Genomic DNA, 21,352 nt, shown 5'->3' with positions numbered 1-21,352 from the left:
GTAATAGTAAATTTATTTACTGCATGCATTTATAGTGTTACAGCATATTTATTGACAAAAGCTTTGAAAATGAAAAGTAGTGATATTAATGTAGTCACTGAGCTTTAGTCTTTTGCGTTGTTTTTTTTTTTTTGCTTTACACATGGGCCTTTTAATATATGCATGTTTTAATGTTTATCAATCATTCCTTGGCTCCAGTAGCTGAAAGTTAATATATTATTGATATCAAAATCAACTACAAAAAAACAAAAAAAACAAAACAACAACCCAACAATATGCTAAAAACACACCCGATAAAAAGGAGCATTGGTAGTGACAAAAAAAATGAAGCTATACAGTTACAAACAACCCAGTTCTACCAAAGTGTCTGACACCAGTCTGGTGCACTGGATACAGCAAAAGCCTTTTTCGTATATATATATATATACAGTGCAAAAAGTGCTACAGTGGTTTCATTATGCTAGCTGGTGAATTATAAATAAGCTAAAATAGTACCATATACCCACTGAAGTCATAATAATTATAGTGAAAGCATGTACAGAATATTCATATTATTACAGAGTCCATAAACTTTATCTGATGGCTTTTCCTATTTAATATAAATGTGTTTTTTTTTCTTCATAAAGACACATACGGGACAAGGATTGAAAAGCAAATTTCAGTAAATGCAACAAAACCACAACGTCTGAAGTTAAATGGAGATTTCCTTTGAGACAAGAGAAGCTAATACAAAAAGAAAACATAATACAAATCAGTTATATCAAACGTGTTATCACTGCATATACTTAGCTGTATAAGCAAAGGAAAAATTGTTTTAAAAAACATCCAGAAAAACAGAGGAAAGAGTCCAGTGTATAGAATCCAGTTTTATATGTGTGTAAATGAATTTCCTCGTAGGTTTGTGATCAAGGCATTAAGACAAGAACTTCCAAGCTGGAGCAGCATCTCAGCTACAATGTACCGTTTTAGAGAAATTGATTGGGCATGCACATGAAATGACATATTTCATATTCATATTTATTGCCTTACCAGCATTGTCCAGTTAGCAAGATACAGTGTAAGCTATTCCAGTGTTTCTTGAAATATTGTCAGTGTTGGACTCAGCGAGCTCTCAGTGCATCATGTTAATTTCCTGTGATTTGTATGCTTTCCAGTCTTAACATATATCCTCTAAGGAATCTGCTACAATGTGCACAGCTCAGAGGTTTTGAGGTGTTTTTAATGCATTTAAGAAGCAGTTTCTATGTAGTAATATGCATTAACATGCAACAACTTGGTGTTTAATTCAGTGTCACGATTGAGACAGAAATGCTGCAGAGTGTGCACACCTCTGTGCACAGCTTTTAGTCAGGGGCTGCATTAGGATAGGCAGTACAGTTAACTGCTGCAGACTCAGCACAAAGCTCCACTGCAGACACTGTGCACTGAGGTATCTTTTCAGTGCTAGCTGCAACCATTTACCGTGGCCTTCAGCAGAAGCCAGTGATCTCCTCTCCAGTGTATAAAAGTATTGAAAAGTATTCTTCCAAACCAGTTGTGACTGGTTTTGTTGTACAAACAGATTCATAGTGTATGTTTGCAGTGCCTTCTGTTGTAACATCGTAGCCTGGACTTGATTTAGAAAATTCTGCTAAAAACAATGTTACGGCTTATATTAGGAATGGAAGACATAGTGATGAGTAACAAATTTAAAAAATAAAAATTGTTGAGCTATGAACTAAGTGCGTTACTTTTACATTAGCAGTTAACAGTGGTACGACACAGTTTTCAGTTTCAGTCATCAACATTTCCAGTGACAGAAAAAAAGACATATACAGTGTTTCAAACTCCAGTGATCACAGCAAAAGGAGATGTCTTAATGCATATACATATGAAAGGGACTACAGTGGTGGTACAGTAAATCGTTTGCTCTGTTTGAATATCTTTAAAATAATGTACAATAATTAGACAAAGCTTGATCCCATCATAACCGCATACAAATGGAGAAATATGGTATACTGTAAAGGGACTGGGATGCATCATCTGCTTCCTCACACGCAGCTGCTTTCTATGAGAAAATGGTAGTCAGAGTACGGTGTAGATTTTCCTTCAGTGTCACAGCTCACTCTGTCACTCTGTTAACAAAAAAGAGTGTAAGAAAAACAGAATTTATTACTCACTTCTGACTTTACCAAAACAACCATGAACAGATTACAGAACGCAGAAGAGCACCCACGATGACTGTATGTTTTGGAGGACCAGGTTACTCACAGACAGGGAGACACGAAAGTGATAGGTGATGTCTTGGTAAGGCAGCACAGGCACCGACCACAAGTGATGAGTCCCCTTAGAGAGAAGCAGAAAGAACATAAGAATATCTCATTCAAAAAATGAGAAAATTACAGTAATGTAGGAAATATTTTGTATAATATCAGTATTATATAATTAGGGCAGCATCAACTGACAAAACAATGAAAAATATTTTCATTATATGAGAGATGAGGAATATATAAATGCCACTAAGTACCTTTGTTGATGTACTCTGTTCATTATAGAGCTGTGTTTCTGTGTGGTTGGGGCATAAACGTCCCTTGGTGGCTCCACATTGTCGTACCCACACGCTGTTTGTAGACCTGTGTTGGTAAAGCTTTATTTTATCTTGGTCTTTAATTTCCTGATAATCTCCCAACAATATCTCGCATGTTGAACGTTGAAAATGTAAATGTGCAATTTGAAGCTTAATGTATGAGAAATGATTTCATGAGAAAGCAGCTACAGTAGTTCCATCCATTAGTTTGTAGTTAGTACCAAACCCCACAAGTCTTTCTAGGAAACTTAAAACATTACTATGAATTCATTTGTTTATAAATCAAAACTTTGCTATTGTTATTGCAGATGGCGTTTGCGTACTCACGTCATGTGTAACGTGATTTGTGACATGGAGGAATTTCTTTTTCCATGAAGTGATACCGTGTAGCTAGAGATGAGACAGAGAAGAGGTGCATTAACATGCAACATTAATAATGCAAAGTTGTAATGCACTGATAACGTAACACTCCAGATGATGAAGCGATACTGGATTGATAGTGACCATATTCCCAACTCCAGCCATGTTAGCAAAAAAATAAAAATAAATCCCTACAATAGGGTTCAAAAACATCCAAGGCACAATAAAACTGTTCTTGTTTCTTTCTTTTTAGTGTTTACTTGCTTTTCATAGTGAAAATGTACACATAACTCTACATTAGAGTAACCTTTGTGTGTTTACCTGCAGCTTTCTGCTGTTGCACAGTTTTGCAGTTTGATTTCTTGGTTTGTCTCCATGATATATAAGCTACTGAGAGAGGGAGACGATTTCACTCCTGAAAAAAAGAGGGAATAAAATAGCATTAGACGCTAAACTAATAGCATTCCTTTGTACAGCATGCAGACAATCTTTGTTTGCCATCGTCAAACAAAAGGCTTTACTGTGTTTGCATACTGCATATTATGCGTGTCAAGAAAGTGCTCTGGCTAGTGCTCTGGCTGGGCTGTGATTTTTACCCTTTGTGTGCAGGCTGCGTTGTCTGCGTGGCAGTGGATGCTGCCCACCAGGAAGACGGTTGATGGCTCCCACTCCATCCGTCTCTTCAGGGCTCGGCCTTTTGGACTTGGCAAAATAAATGGGTGCTGATGTGTGACTCAGACGGTTTCTGTTGTGATCTTTGTCCATTAGTCTGGACTTGGCCTTCTTGTTAATCAGGCCGGGTGTAGGAACTAGGCTGCTAAAAGCTAGAGAGGGAGAAATAATAAATGTGTATGGACATTCAGAAATAAGATTTTTTTCACATTACCAGAGACTTTGATACCTGGTGTGGATTGGTTGTTACTCATTGTTGAAACAGTAGCTGATTGGTTGTTTATGGCTGTGGTTGAACAGCAAGCTGCAGGAGTTTTGAGGAAACAGAATGAAATCAGATAAGCAAAACTATTCACACTACTACTTAACAGTGAAAATTGATCCCGCTTGGTCATTTGATAAGAGCCTCCACTCACCTGGTGCAAGGGTAGTGGACAATGGAGTATCTGGACCCTTGCGGGAAGATCCCACTTCAGCTCTTGACCTGCATCAGATTCATTGGTACAGGAGGAGGACATGGTTTAGTTCAAGTAATGATACACTTAATGTAAAAGACAGTTTAAGAATGCTTAGATATGTGACTCATGATCTCCTTTCAGACAGAACAAAAGAAACACCCTACTAAGCAGTCAAAGATAAGACTGAAAGAGCAGATCAGGAAATTTGAGTAGTAGGACTGGGTGTTGATTGTGTACCATGGGCAGACAGGTGGACAGACAGTTATAGTGGCAGTGAAGATGGGCATCCAAGAGATGTAGAGAACACAGGAAGGAACATAGCTACAGAAAGCAGGGACAGATTATATAGAAAGGCATTAACAAAGAAGTGAAAAATGAATTTCATTTTACTACAAGACTTAGGTGTTTGTGTGTTAAAAACACATACCCATCTTTCTCAGTGACATCCCCTCTGTGGTGAAGAGTGAGTACATAAAGGACAGACATGGAAATGACACTGTGGACAAATAAAGATCCAATAAATCAACATCATCATATCACCACTTTGCAGAATGTATCCGTTTTTTATTGGTCCACTCATAGACAATAAAAAAAAAATGGGCGTTGCATCTGCTGTTTGACTGGTTTAAAAACTTTTGCATTGTTTATAATGGTCAGCAGGGGGCGACTCCTTTTGTTGCAGCAAGAAGTACAGTTACATAGAAATTTATCAGAAAATAGCTCTTTTTCTCACTTAATTTATGAAATTGGTAAACATTTTGCTAATGAGTTTATCATCTCAGTTGGTAGTTTCAACTGTTTTTATTCAGTCTTATTTGGTTTGAGTGAAATACTTTTAGAGTAAAATACATGACAAAGCAAAGTATACTTTAAGTTATAGCGTATCAGAGAGATCCACCACTTGCTTGTGATGTTTAGAAAAAGGGAAAAAAAACAGCCAAAATTCTCAACTTGAGGCATAAAGTTGGGGCTTGAACAAATGGATGATGAATGGCGTCTATGTCCATCTTTTATATATAGTCTAGGGTTTAATGTCTCCTCACCAAACACATTATCTCCTCTAACCTGAAAGCCATGACCACAACCAGTGCCAGGATGGTTCCCTGCATGAACTTCTGACTGATGCAGCCCTGATCTGGAGGTAAATTCTGCAATAAGCAGATCAGATGTAATTAAATGAGCACATTTTACTTCAAAAAAAGAACAATAACAACAATTACAAAGGGAAAAAACAGCTAGCATCATCACGCACCTTGCTTCCTGGTTTGACTGTCTTTTTCCTTAGTGGGCCACTTCCTGTCCTGCTAAAATAACTTCCTGACTGGCTACATTAACAAGAAAAACACAAGTAATTTCTTTAACTTTTACGGTCATACTGTCATTGTGTGATAATGTGTAAATGAATTTTTCTTACCTGACCGTGCCCCCACTCACGGTGCTCTTCATGCTGTCAAGGCGACGCAGTTTGGCCAGTTTGCGGCTCCAACGCTCCAGCTCATCGATACGAGTCTCCAGGTTGTCCGTCAGCTTACACAGCTCCTTCACCGCGCCGACATTCTCCATAAAGATACGCTCCTTTGAAATTAGAGGAAGCAATCAGAGTTGATGGTAATGACTTTGAGCACGGTACTGTATGCATGCCTGAACTTTCATTACCTTGTTGACAACTAATAGGTTGGAAATAGTTTCTCCATTTGCACACACCACATCACCCCCCTCTTTCACTGCCTCAGGCAAAATTTGTTGAACCTCTTGAGCAATCACTCCTGCAGAAGGATACACCAAATCCAAAAGTAAGAAAGCAAGCCCTCACAGATTAATGCAGGATATACTTAACAATGGACTAAATGAAGACATTGAGATGATAGCATGATATACTGTACAAACAAATGAGATGCTGAAATGCAAGATTTAAACTTGTACAGTTTTTTTTATGAAGTTGTTACCAGTCTCTGCAGTGTTCTCTATGCCCACGGTGGCAGCAAACTCAGGCTTGTATTGATAATGGACCAGCCTCATCTGAGAAATCCGTTTTAAATTGTCTGTGGTGTCGACCTACACGCAGACAGAATGTGCAGATGGTATGAAAACACAACGCTAATGTTGCAGATGAAGAATACAACATGACATGACTTGGATGGCATGATTCACGATGGTGTGCTGAAAACACACAATGACACGCTGAGAGTTTTGAGGCACACATGTACACTGTGAGTGCCATCCTGACCTCCTGGACATTTTCTTTGGCCCTGATGTCAGATGGGTGCACAAGGGAGCCCATGACCTTCAGGTTGCCATGGACAACGAGGGCCTCGTCCGGTCTGTCTGTATTGACGCCGACTCTCCCGTGGTGGTAAACGGAGTCTGGCAGTTGTCCACGCTGCCACAGCACCTCGTTGTCGCTTTCAAACTGGCCTGGGTTGGATGCCTGTCGCAGAGAAGCAAAGAAGGAGATACAAAGAAAACCTGTGATTGGGATTTTGAAAATGTTATAATAAAAAAGCTTTTTTTAAAGATAGGTGCAATGCTCCAAAAAACAGGTTGACATTTAGGAATATATGCTTATTTGCTTTCCTGCAAACAAGATAAGAAGATCCAAGCAGACGTTTTCTAAGTGAGTCATTATAAAATGATGACTCTGCCTTACAACTATAAACACTTTTCATTTGTTTACATGGACAGGCAACACATCATACAAACAACCAAAAGTAACCGAGCTGTTCTGTATTGCTGCTATGCTAGGCTAAGCTAAGCTAACCGGCATTACCGTGCAGACATGTGTTTAAACGTCTTCTCAACTTGCTTTTTGCAAGAAAGCAGACAAGCTTATTTAGTGTTTAATAAGTCATTGTCTAACAATAAGCAAATGTACGTGTCACAGTCAAAAAGCTCTTCTAATATTTGCTATCATACTTTGTAATCATATGCTTTACAAATCTACCCAGATAGCATACATATTAGATATGTCAGGATTACCTTTGCCACTTATAGGTCAATTATATCAGTGTCAAATGTTGTAATGGCCTGATGTGCCTAAGGTCTGGCTCATATACAGTGTTGTGCAAAAGTCTCAAGCCACCCCTCATTTTTTTATATTTTTGCTCTCTGTCAAGATGGACCCATTCTGCTTCAATAATACTGAGATTCAAACTCTGGGGAGGTCAATTCATGACAGACTGTGATCGTGGTCATGCTGAAAAAAGAAGCCAGTCAGAGGCTTTCTAGATGGTATTGCATGGCAGATCAAAATCAGAGAGTTTTCTGCATTCATACTTCCATCAATTTTGACAAGATCCCCAACACCGCTTTCTGAAATGCAGCCCCAAACCATGAGTTTGGAACATATTGCTGAAGGTTTAAAGATTCATCACTCTATCAGACCTGTTGCCATTGATTTGTAGTCCAGGTCTTGTGTAGTTTAGCGTACCTCAACCTTTTCTCCCTGCTTCCCTTCCCTAAGAAGGCTTCTTGACATCTTTTTACTGGGGCCATTTCTGGTCAGGCTTTAGTAAACAGTAGATGGATCAGTATATTTTTTTTAGGACATGACTTTAAGACACTGTTTACATACTCGAGACCTGCAACTTATTGTTTTGTCCTACAATTGTCCAGTTTTCATACATTTTTAAGAACACGCTCCACACCATGCTGAGATGTGCCAAGTTTTTGTCTCATAGCTCTGTGGAAATCACCTTGTTGGTGCAAAAATGCTATTTTAACCCCATCAAACTATGTTATTTTTGGCATTTTTTGTAAAATTGAGTGAAGAAATAGAAACAAATGATGTGTTTGGTAGTGAGTGCCTAAAGATACAATTTAAAATTGATACACCACCGGATCTTCCCTTCAGTTAGGTGATTTTTTTAATGCGTTATAGGTATGTGTGTGGCTTTACAAAAAAAAATATTATTATGAAAATATCAGGTACAAAGACTCGAACAAAAATGAGGGGGAAAAAAGCCAATGTCAAAAGAATGCTAAAGACCACTATCACAAACTGGGTAAAAGTAGGTGATAAGGAGAGAGTTTAAATATATTAAAATATAAAATGATGTAATAAACATAACCTAATCAAAACTTCATCAATAGGTTGTGTCAGGTGGAGTAGAAGAGAGACTGAGCAGTTCATCTGGGCCAGCTTTTATAGCCTGCAAGACACAGGTACCCTGCATTAGCTGATGGTTCTCCCATGGCAGCCAATCAACAGCAAGCCATGGCTTTCATGAGTGTGGGAGCGTCATAACAACCACTTTAAAAATTACAAGAAAGTCTGTCTCTTTGGAAGCAAAATATAATGAAATGAGGGTTACTGTTTAAGGTGTGGCTGAATTGAGATAGCAACACTCATCACTGTCAGTAAAGGCTAAACGTGAACCACAAGAGAACCACATTGTAAGCAAATATTGCTATCTGAGTAGGTTAATGACAACACTGTCACTGTCCAGCAAAAACAATTGTTTTCATAATTTGGAGATTTTAACATTTTAGATACATTCAAAAGATATAAAACTTGATGAATTTAAAATGCAAGCATAAATCCAGACTGTTGTACTTAGTTCATGAATAGTAGGTTTTTAAAAAAGATATACAGTTTTCACAAGACAGTAACAATGTGCTTTGTTTCATAATATGAACTCTTCTAAACAAAAGTATTTGAGGTGTAATGAAGATTACAGGCATGCAGATAAAACGAATGGAAAGAACAGAAAAGAGAGAAGATGATGTGAGAAATAGTGTATTACAGAAAGGTGTGCATAGCAGACACAGAGTAAGGTGTCACATTCACAAGGGATATGATTGTTGTAGGAAGCAGACAGACATGGCCAGACGTTACCCTGACGATGATCCTCTCAGACACATGAGCAGCCACAGTGTAGCTCTGATTGTGGGACTGTGCATGGAGCGCCACCACCAGCATGAAATACCTGGAAAGGCAGAATAATCCGAGGTAGATGTGACTACCAGAACTTGGCCTGTGAGCAAAGCGTGTGGTATTTTTATGTGCAGTGGCTTTTCACCTCTGATCAGGGTTTGGCTTGCCCTTCTTTCTCATGTTATTTGCTGTGGTCTCGCTAAAATGAAGCCGTCCCACTGTGACCTTAGTGACCTGATCTGAAGGCAAAGTGACACTGAAAGAGACAAAAATCAAGAGATTATTTAAAAATGAAAAAACAAAACCACTACAGCTATTTACTGTTTCTCAATTAAAAAGCTCAAACTCACAGGACTGGCTTGAAAGGTCTCTTGCTGCGGTCAGACTGCGACTGTTCCACACTGATGGACTGATTCATGGCTTCCACCTGGCAGTGAAGGTAGAAATAACCCATGCAGTCAATATACTACAGAACTAATAAGTACTATAGCCAGTCATAATACTGCTGCCTCGATGTTGCCTTCACCTTTACTCCATTAAGTTTGAGATAAAAACAATCAATGGGCTGCAGTCCTTCGCTTGTCTTGACGTACTTGGGATCTCCAAGCATGCCGATGTATACCGTGACCTGAAAATGGTTCTTCTTCTGGCAAACAAAAGCATCATCAGCTAAGGAGAAGTTGAAGCCTTTGTCAGCGTCAACGCGGTAGGTTGGCATCGGGCTAAAAGCAGGGAAAGAGAAAGCATCTTAACACTAGGAACACACAGGAAACTTCATAGTTTCTGTATTTTTATCACTAAACATAAAGACATTAATTTTAAATCAATTACACTGTAGCCTAATAAAATTGGTGTATGTATTTGAGATTCCTAAAAGATCTGAATAAAAAAAAGAACTTCATAATAAATGAAAAGACTTTTTTCTTTGTCTTTCTTCTCTGTTTTAAGTAGGCATGGCGTTCTAAAAGTTGTGATGGTCAACCAGGTGGTTTTGATAACATATCTGAAAGGTCTAGTGAGTTCATTCTAACCCTCCTCCCTACCTATACTTCTTTTTATTTTGGCACTGTGAGTGCATAAGAAGGTGCACGCTAATTTTTTTTCCCTATACCCCCTCCTCAGGTTGCCTTTCTAAGCCGAAACCCTGTGCTCATCACTCCCCCGCACAGCTCACCACTGAGGAATTTAGAGGCCTTTTTTGCAACACTCCTATTCCTTTGGCACTCCCGCTATACACTTTGTTCACATTATCCATTTAACTAATTAAGACTCCTCTCATTTTTTGAGCCTCTGTGGGGGTATTTCTGCTCTTTTCGTTCCAAATAAACATTACAACGTGTGCAAATGAACTTCCACCCACAGCTCTTTGCAGTTGGCATCATATAGCAGCGTCCACTTGTTCTGCTGGTGAGGTTGCCACTTAATGCACTGATAATTTGGGTCCAGGTAGGCATTGTCTGCATCCTGCATTAAACCTGTGAAAAACAGTTTGAAATGTGGGCTATTAAAGGGTGACCAAGGAGTGTTAATAATGTTCACATTTGTTCTGTAAGAGTCTTTATCTGTGTTAGAGTTCAAGGGCAGCAGAGAGAAGGTGAAGTAGAGGAGGTGAGGTAGGGGGGAAAAGAAGATGCCTGCCTACCTGGTTCTTGTTTGATGATACCTGTGAGGATTTGGGAATTCAGGGTGCTGTTGGGAGAGTCAGAGTGCTTCCTCTTCTTCGCTTGATGAACAGGAACGCTGCTGTGAGAGAAAGAAATTGTAAAGATTAGCCATCATTCTCTCTGGGCAACGCAATCCCCCCCAACTCCTCATCCCTGTTCATCGTCATGACTCACTCTTGACCCTGAGGGTGCTGAAGTAACTGATGAAGCATCTGCGTCTGTTGCATGTCTCCACTTCCGCTTGCAGCCGGTCCAATGGAGTACTGGGATATCATGGGCTCAGGCTTCAGGTACATGTCCCGATGCATGCTGGGATAGTGCCCGTGTGGCGGGAGAGGCGGCGTTGGAGTCATGTGGCACATGTTCTCTGGAGTCATGGTCCTGATCATGTGAGGATCTAAAAAACCCATTGGGAAAGGATAATTATGGTTACATTGTTCTACAAACTGTCGGCCCTTGTGGCTCCGTTTTCACACTCAGAATGTAAATTTCCTCCTACATATCAATCCTCCTGTTTTGCATTTCTTTCTGCAGTTTATTCTGCTGTCCTCCAACCTTGGCTAAAGGTCTTTTTCTATTGTTTCAAACTGAAGTGGTGCCCATCAGATAACACCATTCCACACCTTTTTACTAATACCAACACAGGTGTTTGAGCGGCATAGAAATTTGACTTTGGGCACGGCCGGTATTCAGCTTGTACGCTGAACTGAAAAGTGCACCTGAAATGAACGTGTTCAGAAAATGTAGATGATTAAAACATTAATAAATACCAGACACCAGCTTCCTTTAGTGTCTTGTTAGGTATCGATTTGTTTGCAAATGAACTCGAGTTTCTGCTTGTTCAAACACACCAAACTGATGACTAACAGATATTGACTCAGAGAAGTTTAACCTGTGTAAACCTTTCATATTTTCTCCCGCTTTCTTTGATTTAAAGCACCACTTCTTTTCCTTATTATTGGAGCTCGTTTGACTTTTCTCTTTTTAAGGAGAGAAAAAAAAACACTTGTTACTCACCATTCACCTGTTGGGGAGAGTACGGTTCTGAGCTGGAGTCTGGGGGTGACTCAGGTAGTGTCCTAATAAACAAATATAAAAACAAATAAGGTAGTAGATGTTACCCTCACAAACTAACAATAGCAAGATTTTAAAATCAGAGCTATATTTAAAATTCTACCATGCTAGAAATTGTCCCCATACATTCTTCTTGTTTTCTAACTGCCATTATATCTAAGGCAGAACCTGGGATCACTCTCATGTACAAGCCCTTTACACGAGATGTGTGCGTCTGAAGTTTTTTTGCAGGACGTAATTTGACTCTCTTTCTCTCTGGCTGTTATCAGTCTCCCTCCCCCTCTTGAGCGTCTGAAGCTTTATTTGCTCAAATGACGCTTGATTAAGTATTGATTGCATAATGGAGCTGTAGGTTGTGAGGTGCCAAGAGCATCTAGGATCTACACTCCTTTTCATCAACTCACGTTATGTTTTGTGTCCTCCCTGTACCTCTATCCATCTAACGCCATGCTATTGTGCTCACCCTGGAGCGTAATGGCCCCTGTGCTCAGGTTTGACGTGAGCCTGCTGCTGTTGCTGGTGTTGCTGCTGCTGTTGCTGTGCCAGACAGGGGTAGCCGTGTCGGAGGCCCAGCGATGGACCTGGGGGGTAGGCGTTCTGGCAGCTAGGGGGCCCAGGTGGAGGGGCTCCTTGGCGTAGTGGAATAGGGGGGCTCACACCACACACCAACCCTCCAGAGGAGGACACTCCTGCTTGGGGAGATGAATAATTTGGTCCTGGGGTGCTGTGGACCTCTGAGAAACAGCTGGGAGAAAAGAAGAAGAAAAAGGGATTAGCCTTATCAGGAAAAACAAATTCCTTTGTAACAACATGATCTGATGTGGTTGGCGCATGTTGTTTTGACGTTGCTGGGTTGGTTCAGAGTCCCTACTGACATGTCAGCACTATCGTCCTCCTTGCTGATGTACTCTTCCAGGATACTGGTGTCGATGTTGGCTGGTTCCAGAGAGCTGGTAATATCATGACCTGTGGTGAAGGGAGGGTTGGGAACATGGAGGGGAGATGGAGAGCATCTGGGGATTAGCAAAAGGAGTCTTTCAGCAACTTCACTCAGTGCCACAAGAGTTGCGGTTTCCACATAAGCCTGTGTTGTAACCATTCCCTATCTAAAAACATACCACAAAACGAACATTAAAACATATTATAAATTCAGTAGAGCATGTGTTATTAACACATTCATGGATTAAAAGGTCGTTATCTTTTCTTGAACATATAATTGAAAATCGTGGAAAAAGAAGAGCTCTGATTGGCTTTTAAACAATTTAAACATCATCATTTCAGGAGTGAGCAACTAGGATCTGGTAGTCATCATTACATGCCTATGATTCAGTGCCACTAAGTGGTTACACATATAGACTGGAATGGTAAATGGATAGCATGTTTCTAATCTTACGCAAAGCAACTGGAATCACTTTACGTCACCGTTTCAAGCTTGGACAAAAGCCTCAGAAAAAATTTTCTTTTTTTCTAAACAGGGAAAAATTATAATTTTGCTTAAGCATATAAAATCAAAGGTTTATTTGTTTAAATAATTAATCTTTAATGCAAACTGAATGTGTGCAAATCAAGTAAATTTAATTTAACCAGACTGCATTAAATTGAATGTTTAATATTGTACTTCTGTAATGAAATTACATGGAAAATTTACATGCAATCAAAATTTTGGGCATACACTTGTTTGAGTATGACTGCATGATTTTATTGTCAGTATTTTTCTTCTTTGTTGAAATTTAAGTTCATCTTAAAGGTGAGTTAGAAACACATTTTCAATCATTTCCAAATCCTTATTCCTTATTCCAACCCTGTGGCATTTTTACCCTTTGAGAGGCAAAGCCTCACAAATCCCAAACACATGACCCCACCTAATCTTTAAAATGCCAATATGTAAGACGAGCACATTCTTATGGATATATTTAGAAAAGAGTAAACCAGGTTATAAAAACTGGCATTTACTATGTCAAACAGAACATTTATCTTGAGTGTTACACGAAGGTGAGACTTTCGCTAAAGCTGTCACTAAAATTGTCCCAAACTGTGCTGGACACAGTGTGGTTGGGGGGGCTGGTATAGTGGGTGGCCAGTGAACCTGAGACTTTCTTTCTCTTGCTCATTCTCTCTCTTTCTTTCACCCAAACCCACACACACACACACTCACACATACTCTTCCTCTGATAGATTAAGCAGCTACTCAGTTGGGAATGCAAGGAATTTTTGTGTTAACATTGGAAAATTTTTCTCACTTTCCTTTTAAAATAAAAACATCTACTAACTTTGTTCAGTTTACCTGAAACCAAACAGAAAGGTCGCTTTATAGTACTCGTGCCACAGTTTCTCTGAACCCACTTTAAACATTTTGACTCATCACCACAAACAGCTTATTAGACTGCATTGTATTTTGAATAATATGTAAACACCCCAAAGTGTACAGCAAAAAAAAAGAAAAGAAAAAGTTATAAGTCTTAATCATCAAGGCAACAGACTAAACCGCTGGTCTCAAGCTAATCAAATAAAATTCGACAGTTTGACATCATAAATCCTTATGGTGCACCATTTATGATGTAAACTGTCTTGTTTTCACTGGAAAGAAACAGATGGTGAATGTCTCCTAATACATGCCAGTGCAAAGGGAGAAAAGCAGGATGGTTCCCCTTAAATAAGATCCAGATGTGCACCCCACCCAAAGAGGCAGTAAATTTGAGCTGGCAGGACTGATAAGAAAAAATTGAGAGATAGAGGGAGAGGGGAGGGCAGATAGATGGAGGCTAAGGAGAAGGGGGGGGGGGGGGGGGGGGGGGGCAGGATGGGCAGAATGCAAGTTTAATGTCTAAGGGTTCTAACTATAGCGGAAAACCAGAGAGGAAAACTGAGGGGAAAATATGAGACAGACCATCTTTCTGCCCAGTAGAAACCGATCCCTACCAAACAGAGATGTGACTTAAATGTATTTATTGAATTATTACTTTGTCTCTAACATAACATTTATGGACTTCAATTACTTAAATCTGCAGTTATTATATTTCTTTTTCACTCAGCAGAGATGGAAATAGTTCAGGAATACAATAGTTGGATAATGTCAGCTTTTAGGTTGGCATAGCAAAAGCTCGTGGGCAATTTGAAAAATCATTGTGGCTGGTTAGATAATGTAGAGCTAATATTTGCTGTCTTTCTGTTTTGGTCTCTACCAACTCTTTAGTTCCTCCACTTTCACTAAAAGCCTTTGTGTTAAAAAACAAACAAACAAAAAACAGCTATCTGCTCCAGCTGACAACACCATAAGTGTTGCAGCAGTCCAGTTAACAGTAAAGCAGTGGAAGAACAGCTAAACAGTGAAATCTCATAGGGTTAAAGGGAGCTATATGTTTAAGTTAAACCTTGTTTGTCCACATAAGCAGCGACTTTAGAAAATAAATGGAAAATCACAGTTAGCTCCATTTATCACTGTGTTGGTAAGAGTAAAATCTTTGCAACATGCGATTCAAACCTGATACAACGAATGTCAGAAACCACAAAATGACATAAAAATCAAACGACTGTGACTTAAATAAAGACTGGACACCCGATAGAGACACCAGTACAACGGCACAGGTCTAAATATTGGGGCTAAAGCAAGGGTAAAGTTCAGTTACCACCAGATGAGGATGTCAGGAATTTGAATACACTTTCACTGTTGCAACTTTACCCCATCACTTTGTGTATTACTACTAATATAAATGCACTCCTGGAATGCTATTTGAGTATTAGTAAGAAGAGTAGAATAAAAGATTAAGTAACTGTAACCCCGATTATTAAATCACTTTCTCTTCAGTTGTTGTGAACTGGATGTATACATTTCCCTGTCCTCCATGTTTTTCGTTGTCCAGCTGTGCTCAGTGAGGAACAGTGAAGTGATTGTCAGTCCAACTTCGATACAGACTCGCCCTTTGAGAGATTAGGGGCTGAGAGGGGTGTATGTGTGTGTGTGTGCCTGTGTGAGTACGCATAAGCGTGCACATGTGAACACGCACTTGTTTTTATGCTCATGAGTGTGTGTGTTTTGCCACCATTTCAATGCCTTGCTTGTAAAGACAGAGGACTGAGTGTGGGAGTGCTTGTTAATCACAGTTTCACTCATAGCATTTGGTTAAACGCACAAATTTAATTTTTCTTTCCACTTTTTTTTTTTAAATAATACCTCCCAAGCTGCATCGGCATCACTTCCCTGTGTAAAATAGGACAGTGGCCTTGGCTGAGGTTGTGCTAAGTCAAAGCATCATGAAGTTAGAATCCCGAGTCACATGACCTCTTCAGTTAAAGGTGTCATGTTACTCAGGTGTTTTGTTTTTGGCACCACGTCAAGGTTACTCATCATCCTCTTGGATCACGGTCTTAACATCTTTCCAAACTATACATTTATCATCAACAGTGTGAATCGACTGGGCTGTTTTTCCATTACATGCAACATCTAGATCCTTGAACAGAGATTCCTCCTCAGTTTTTCCCTCCTTTTTCCCTAAACGGAGGGTTCAAGGGCACCACTTTCAATTGAAGGACACATATATAAACTATTATCAAGGTTAATGACAGTTAAGAAAAAAGCAAACAAAAAAAACCCAATTCTAATCTTCAACAAATTTTCTAAACATTATTGATTTTCGCATCCAAATGAGATTTGCATGTGCTTGCATGAACATGTTAATAATTAAACACTTAGTGAGTATCTTAACTAAGAGTGAACAAAGTCCACCTGATTAGCAAACAGTTGGACTACAGTGAACTTGGCCGCACATACGCACACCAAGAACACAGTGCACGATTAACCAACAATAATAATTACAGTAAAAAAAAACAAAAAAAAAACAACTTTTTTTAACGAGCATTAAAGTTATATTTGTAGAAAGTATTCATTGCTAGCTGTAAATAAAGAGTCTGGATTTGGGATTTCATTGATATATAAGCCTGCTTTTAAGAAAAAGGTTCTCTATTTATCTGTTTTTCACCGTCCCATTTGAACTAGCCCCCTCCCCATAAAAATCAATAAAAAAACCTGATGCATTCAGATAATGTCAATTTCATCCATGCGCACAGCCTAACAATAACTCAGTTGCTCTCAAAAATGCAGCTCAAACTAGAGACATGGGGATAGCACCTACAGATTACAGTTAATGTGTGAAATCATCAGTAGAAGGTGTTAGACTAGTTGGACATAACTCTAAGGTTACTGGTCTTCTCTATTTGTTTACATGACAGAGTTACCATTAAAAGAGTGCAGAGCATCCCTTGGACACAGATATTATTGAGTGAGATGAACAGAAAGCCCCCTCGTTGGGTGCAGACTAACAAGTTGAATCTAGACAGAAACAGAGCGGACAGAGCGGCTCAGAGTACCTGCACGTAGCCAAAGCATGTTGAAGTCCTTGAGTTGAAAACACCTGAAACAGAAGATGAGAAGAACAATTCCTGTCTATTTTTCACATGTTTCCCTACTCGGGCTGAAAAACCTTTCTCCTGCAGACCTGAAAGCCGTAGATTAGAGTACCTAAATGTGTGTGTATGTGTGTGTGTGTCATACTGTGTATATGTTCACGTGTGTGTGTGTGAGAAAGGCTGTTATAATGAGGATTATTTCCCAGTCATGAGAAAGGGCTGTACCAGGCTACCACACACAGCCCTTGTCGCATACAAGCACTGGTCGCACCGGTGGACCTGGCTCAGGAGATTATAGGAGTAACACGGCTGGGACCGGGACACAGAGAGAGAGGCTGCAAAGTAGCGAAACACTGCAACTGTGAGGTCGAGGGTCAGCGCAAGACAGAGTTATAGAGCATGGAGAAACAAAGAGGGAGAAGACACTGAAAAGGGGAAAAAATAGAGGAATAAAGATAAGATGCGGAGCAACATGTAGCAGATGATGAAAAAAAAAAAAGGTTTTCTTATGATAATACGTTTAGACACAGAGAAGTAAAGAAGACCTCAGTTATTGCTTACTAATAAAATATGGAAGATGTAGTCTAAACATCCAATAAGAAGCAGAGTCTTCACAGCAAATTTGTTCTGTTAACACTATCTATTACCTGCCTGCAAATTATTGCACACAAACATGAACTTAATCTCCTGATGTCGAGTGGAGCTGTAAACAACATTCGCTACCTGAGGATTAGTCGGATGGCAGTTTGAAGTGAAGGGAGTGGGGCGGGACAATGAAAAATAGAACCCACTTGTAAGCGTAGTAAGCCTGGCTGCTCAAAAACAATAAACTCCTCAACCAGCATTTCATTGCTAAATCCATGAATCAGAGGAACCGTCTAAGTGACAGCCTTCTTATCCATTATTCACCGTGACTGTGGGAGTACTGCGGGACTTAGTAACCCAGGTCATGGATTGCTCTTGAACCAAGAAAATTATTAATCCACCTTTAGACTTGTTAAGTGGTTACAGGCTCAAAGATTGTTTTTTTATTATTTATTTCTGGCAGATACAGAAATAACAGCATCCTCCATCTGCATGAGTATGTTTGAAAGTGATGAAACTGATTTGTAACCAAGTGCCTGGAAAGCCGGCAGCATTCATTAGCAATATTTTTATATCACTTCATCATTCGTGGCCTTTTGTTCCAAGGTTTCAGCTTGTTAACTGTGTGAATTTGCTGGGTTTCTTTATTTTTTGTGACTGTAGACTGGATATCTTTGTGTGATTGTGTTGCCTCTTTGTGTCATTTTGAAAAGAAAGTAATGAATCTGTTAATCGGGAAAATATTTTACAAAAAATGATTTGATCAGTAAGGTAGGCGTCACTGATTCCTCTGTGTAGGTGCAGCTACACAGGCCCACTAACACGCCTTGTAACGTCAACTGGATCCACACTTTTTTTCCTCCCCACCAAATTCGAACTCATTTTGAGGCTGGAAAATCTCACACAGATGATTCAACCAATCGTTTGTTTACCTGATGGAGAAACCCAAGACAACAGCAACAAATGTTACTGTTAAACGTTGCGCTCACACACGGCTCGACTTCGAGTCACTATAGTGAGTCAGAGAGGAGAAGGTCAAGTTTTGAGGGGGTTGGTGCTTTCGTTGGGTTTTCCCTCAACCCAGCCAGTCTCTCTCCACCCTGAGCCTGCACTATCTCACCTCCTCGCCCTGTCTGCTAACTGTCACTCTAATGGAGTCAGAGAGAAAGAGAGCGAGAGGCCAAATACCCGAGGAGAAACACCAGTCTCACCTCATTGCGTTTAACAGCTACCAGGGCTATGCCAGGAATGTACATTAAAGTGAATGTATACATATTTCACCATTAAAACCGTTTACCTGGTCCTGAAATCCATTATAGAGCTGTGAGTGTGCGTGCACGCCTGTTTGTGTTTCAGGCATGACTGAAAGACCCCAGCTTAATTATCTCATGTATTCAGATTTGCAGATTTTCGACTTTCACTCCACTTTAAAGTCGAGTCTTCAATTCAATATCAGATGAACACTTGTGGCATCAAAATCATAAGGGGTAGTTAGGAGAAAGAGGAAAATAAGCACGTACTTTATGCTTCTCATGGACAAGTTGACATTTTAGCCCAAGCGAGAGCGGCTGAAATAAAGCCAAAGTAAGAACATCTCTCTTACTCCCAAAGCAAGAATGTAAACACACTAAATTCCTCTCAGAATGGCAAGAAACCTCTGACAGTCATGGATGGCTGTGTATATTTAAGTCAGCACTAAGTGTGTACTATAATAAAGTGCTAAGTCTCTTCACAGATAACTTGTCATGTAGAGTGTTTTTGTATACGTGCACCTGACGCTGCCTGGAAAAGTTATTTATTCAATTAAAAAACAAACAAATTGGTAAAGTGTGAATTTGTTATGTTGACTTATTTTTTTCCTTCTGTTGTGTTTCTTTTTTTTTGGTCTTCATTGTTCTTTTATTATTTACACAAATTACACAGTCTCTCAATACACAGGGAAACTCTTGTAATTTGAATAATGGGGTTTTCTTGTGCCACATGTGATGAGAAATTTCAGAGAAGAAAAAAAGGCTCATGAAGTCAGGCAATTACTCAAATTGCGACTGAATAATAGAACTCAAGACAGGCAGCTCAACTGAGGACGTCAATGTCACAGCAGAAACCAAACAAAGAGAAACATCAGTTTAGAAAAATAAAGTCTACCAGCTGAAATTACACGAAATTCAAGTCTGAAGACTGATTTTGTCCAAAGCCTTTCAGCACAACTGCTGGCTAACGTGACACATTTGTTTGCAACATGATGATCGCGTCTCTAAAACACACACTGTGCCTGCAGCACACTTACAAAACACAACATTTATCTTCACTTGAATTCCTACACCCTTTCAACCCTCAACCCCACCCTCCTCCAACTCATTTTCTGCTCTTAGGATTCCCAGTTTTACTTGATCTGTTCCCCATCACCAGCACTTTTGCCCCCCACCTCCTCACCCACCGATCCACTCTCCCCGAACCCGTTAACCCTCCTGAATTTTAACAATATAATTATTATTTTTTAGGAGAGCAGCAAATGGGAAACATTTACTGTGAAAGAGAAACTTTCTCATATGACCACCCAGTCTATCATCTCATGTTAACCACCTGCCGTATCCGGTAAATTAAAACAGCTGAGGCTTTTTCACACTGATGCTGTGCGTAAAAGTGGAATTAACAAAAAGAAACATTCAAAAACAGATCGGGGCTTATTTTCTTCACGAAATCCAGTTTTCTAGAAGTAAGGTCGGGTTATATAAATTTAAAAAGACCACTTTTCTCTGAAGTTTTAAGAAGAAACTTTATAATAAACCATAATAATCAGAAAGTCTTACCTTCAAAAAATCTCTGTAACGCTTCTGTTTCATCTACCACGTCCTGGTCCATCCTAGCGGGTCCCACATAAAAAATCCATGAAAGTCTCCCCTTTTCCGAACGAAATCAATTCGGATCGGGGAAACATTCACACGAACATCCCGGACTCTAGATTACAATTATCGCGACTTTTCTTTCTACTTGCGCTTAAATCCACCGTTTGCGACTTCTTTCCTCCTGTTCAGACAATCAAAACTTGGCACTGGATTAATATTCTGTATGTTCTTCGCCGTTTCAGCTGAATATAACTTTAAAGCTTTAGTATCGGTCGATTTGTTTTTTTTTCAATTAAATTGTCACTAAAAGTCTCTGTAAGAAAATCATTAGAAACGTCCCATTAGTCGCGCCTTCCCTTCAGCTCCTACACGCTTCATAGTAATGTTTGGTTTGCGTTCTTAAAAGCGATCTGCAGCCTCCTGGGGGACACGGGGAGAAAAAGTCGACGGTTAAATGAAAAGTTAGAAAAGAATTAAAAAGGGTTAAAGTTGACTCCCTCAGGTTGAGTCTCTTCCTCCTTTGCCTCTCCCTCTCAGACAGGATGTGAGCAGCAGAGTCGGAGGAGAGGAGCTGAGGCAGGTGAGGGATGTGCTGCTGCGAACGTCCCAGGGGAAAAAAGGAAAAAACTTTAAAGTTTCTTTGAGGACCCAGAGACTCTGTGGTCTGTCTTTACAGATAGTTTCAATATGAATTTGGCATTGCTTCACTCTTATTATCATTATTTTGTTTTAACTTGGAGTTGGAATCAAGTGGTTTTCTTTTAGTTTCACCATTCCTTTACAAAACAACTGATTATTTCCTTTAACTAGATCTTATTTTTTATTTATTTTAATTCAGTGTTATAATGCTC

The 21,352-nt window shown here is 39.6% G+C and overlaps 1 protein-coding gene across 5 annotated transcripts; it reads right to left on the bottom strand.

Annotated features, from left to right (window-relative positions):
* Positions 1-25: 25 nt before the first annotated feature.
* On the bottom strand, positions 26-21,075 carry myrf (myelin regulatory factor). Of its 5 annotated transcripts, none has more exons than XM_063479556.1 (27): positions 20,466-21,075; positions 12,543-12,633; positions 12,131-12,412; positions 11,611-11,672; positions 10,768-10,990; positions 10,572-10,672; positions 10,290-10,404; positions 9,456-9,651; positions 9,280-9,356; positions 9,075-9,185; positions 8,876-8,981; positions 6,284-6,484; positions 6,003-6,111; positions 5,713-5,822; positions 5,471-5,631; positions 5,309-5,381; positions 5,122-5,204; positions 4,484-4,552; positions 4,294-4,377; positions 4,015-4,082; positions 3,828-3,902; positions 3,523-3,750; positions 3,248-3,341; positions 2,894-2,956; positions 2,507-2,612; positions 2,251-2,325; positions 26-2,114 (listed from the first exon to the last, which is right to left on the bottom strand). In XM_063479556.1, the coding sequence occupies exons 1-27, from the start codon at positions 20,515-20,517 to the stop codon at positions 2,031-2,033; spliced, it is 3,099 nt and encodes a 1,032-aa protein (XP_063335626.1). In that variant the 5' UTR covers positions 20,518-21,075; the 3' UTR covers positions 26-2,030. The 5 variants fall into 5 exon arrangements, with proteins under 5 accessions (XP_063335626.1, XP_063335627.1, XP_063335629.1 ...); XM_063479557.1 differs by having other exon boundaries at positions 8,891-8,981; XM_063479559.1 differs by having other exon boundaries at positions 10,593-10,672.
* Positions 21,076-21,352: the final 277 nt, after the last annotated feature.

The sequence above is a fragment of the Pelmatolapia mariae genome, linkage group LG7 (genome assembly GCF_036321145.2).
Source record: "Pelmatolapia mariae isolate MD_Pm_ZW linkage group LG7, Pm_UMD_F_2, whole genome shotgun sequence".
Taxonomy (NCBI): Eukaryota; Metazoa; Chordata; class Actinopteri; order Cichliformes; family Cichlidae; genus Pelmatolapia; species Pelmatolapia mariae.
The sequence above is the reverse complement of the archived record's forward strand: the minus strand, read 5'-3'. Positions and strand labels throughout refer to the sequence as shown.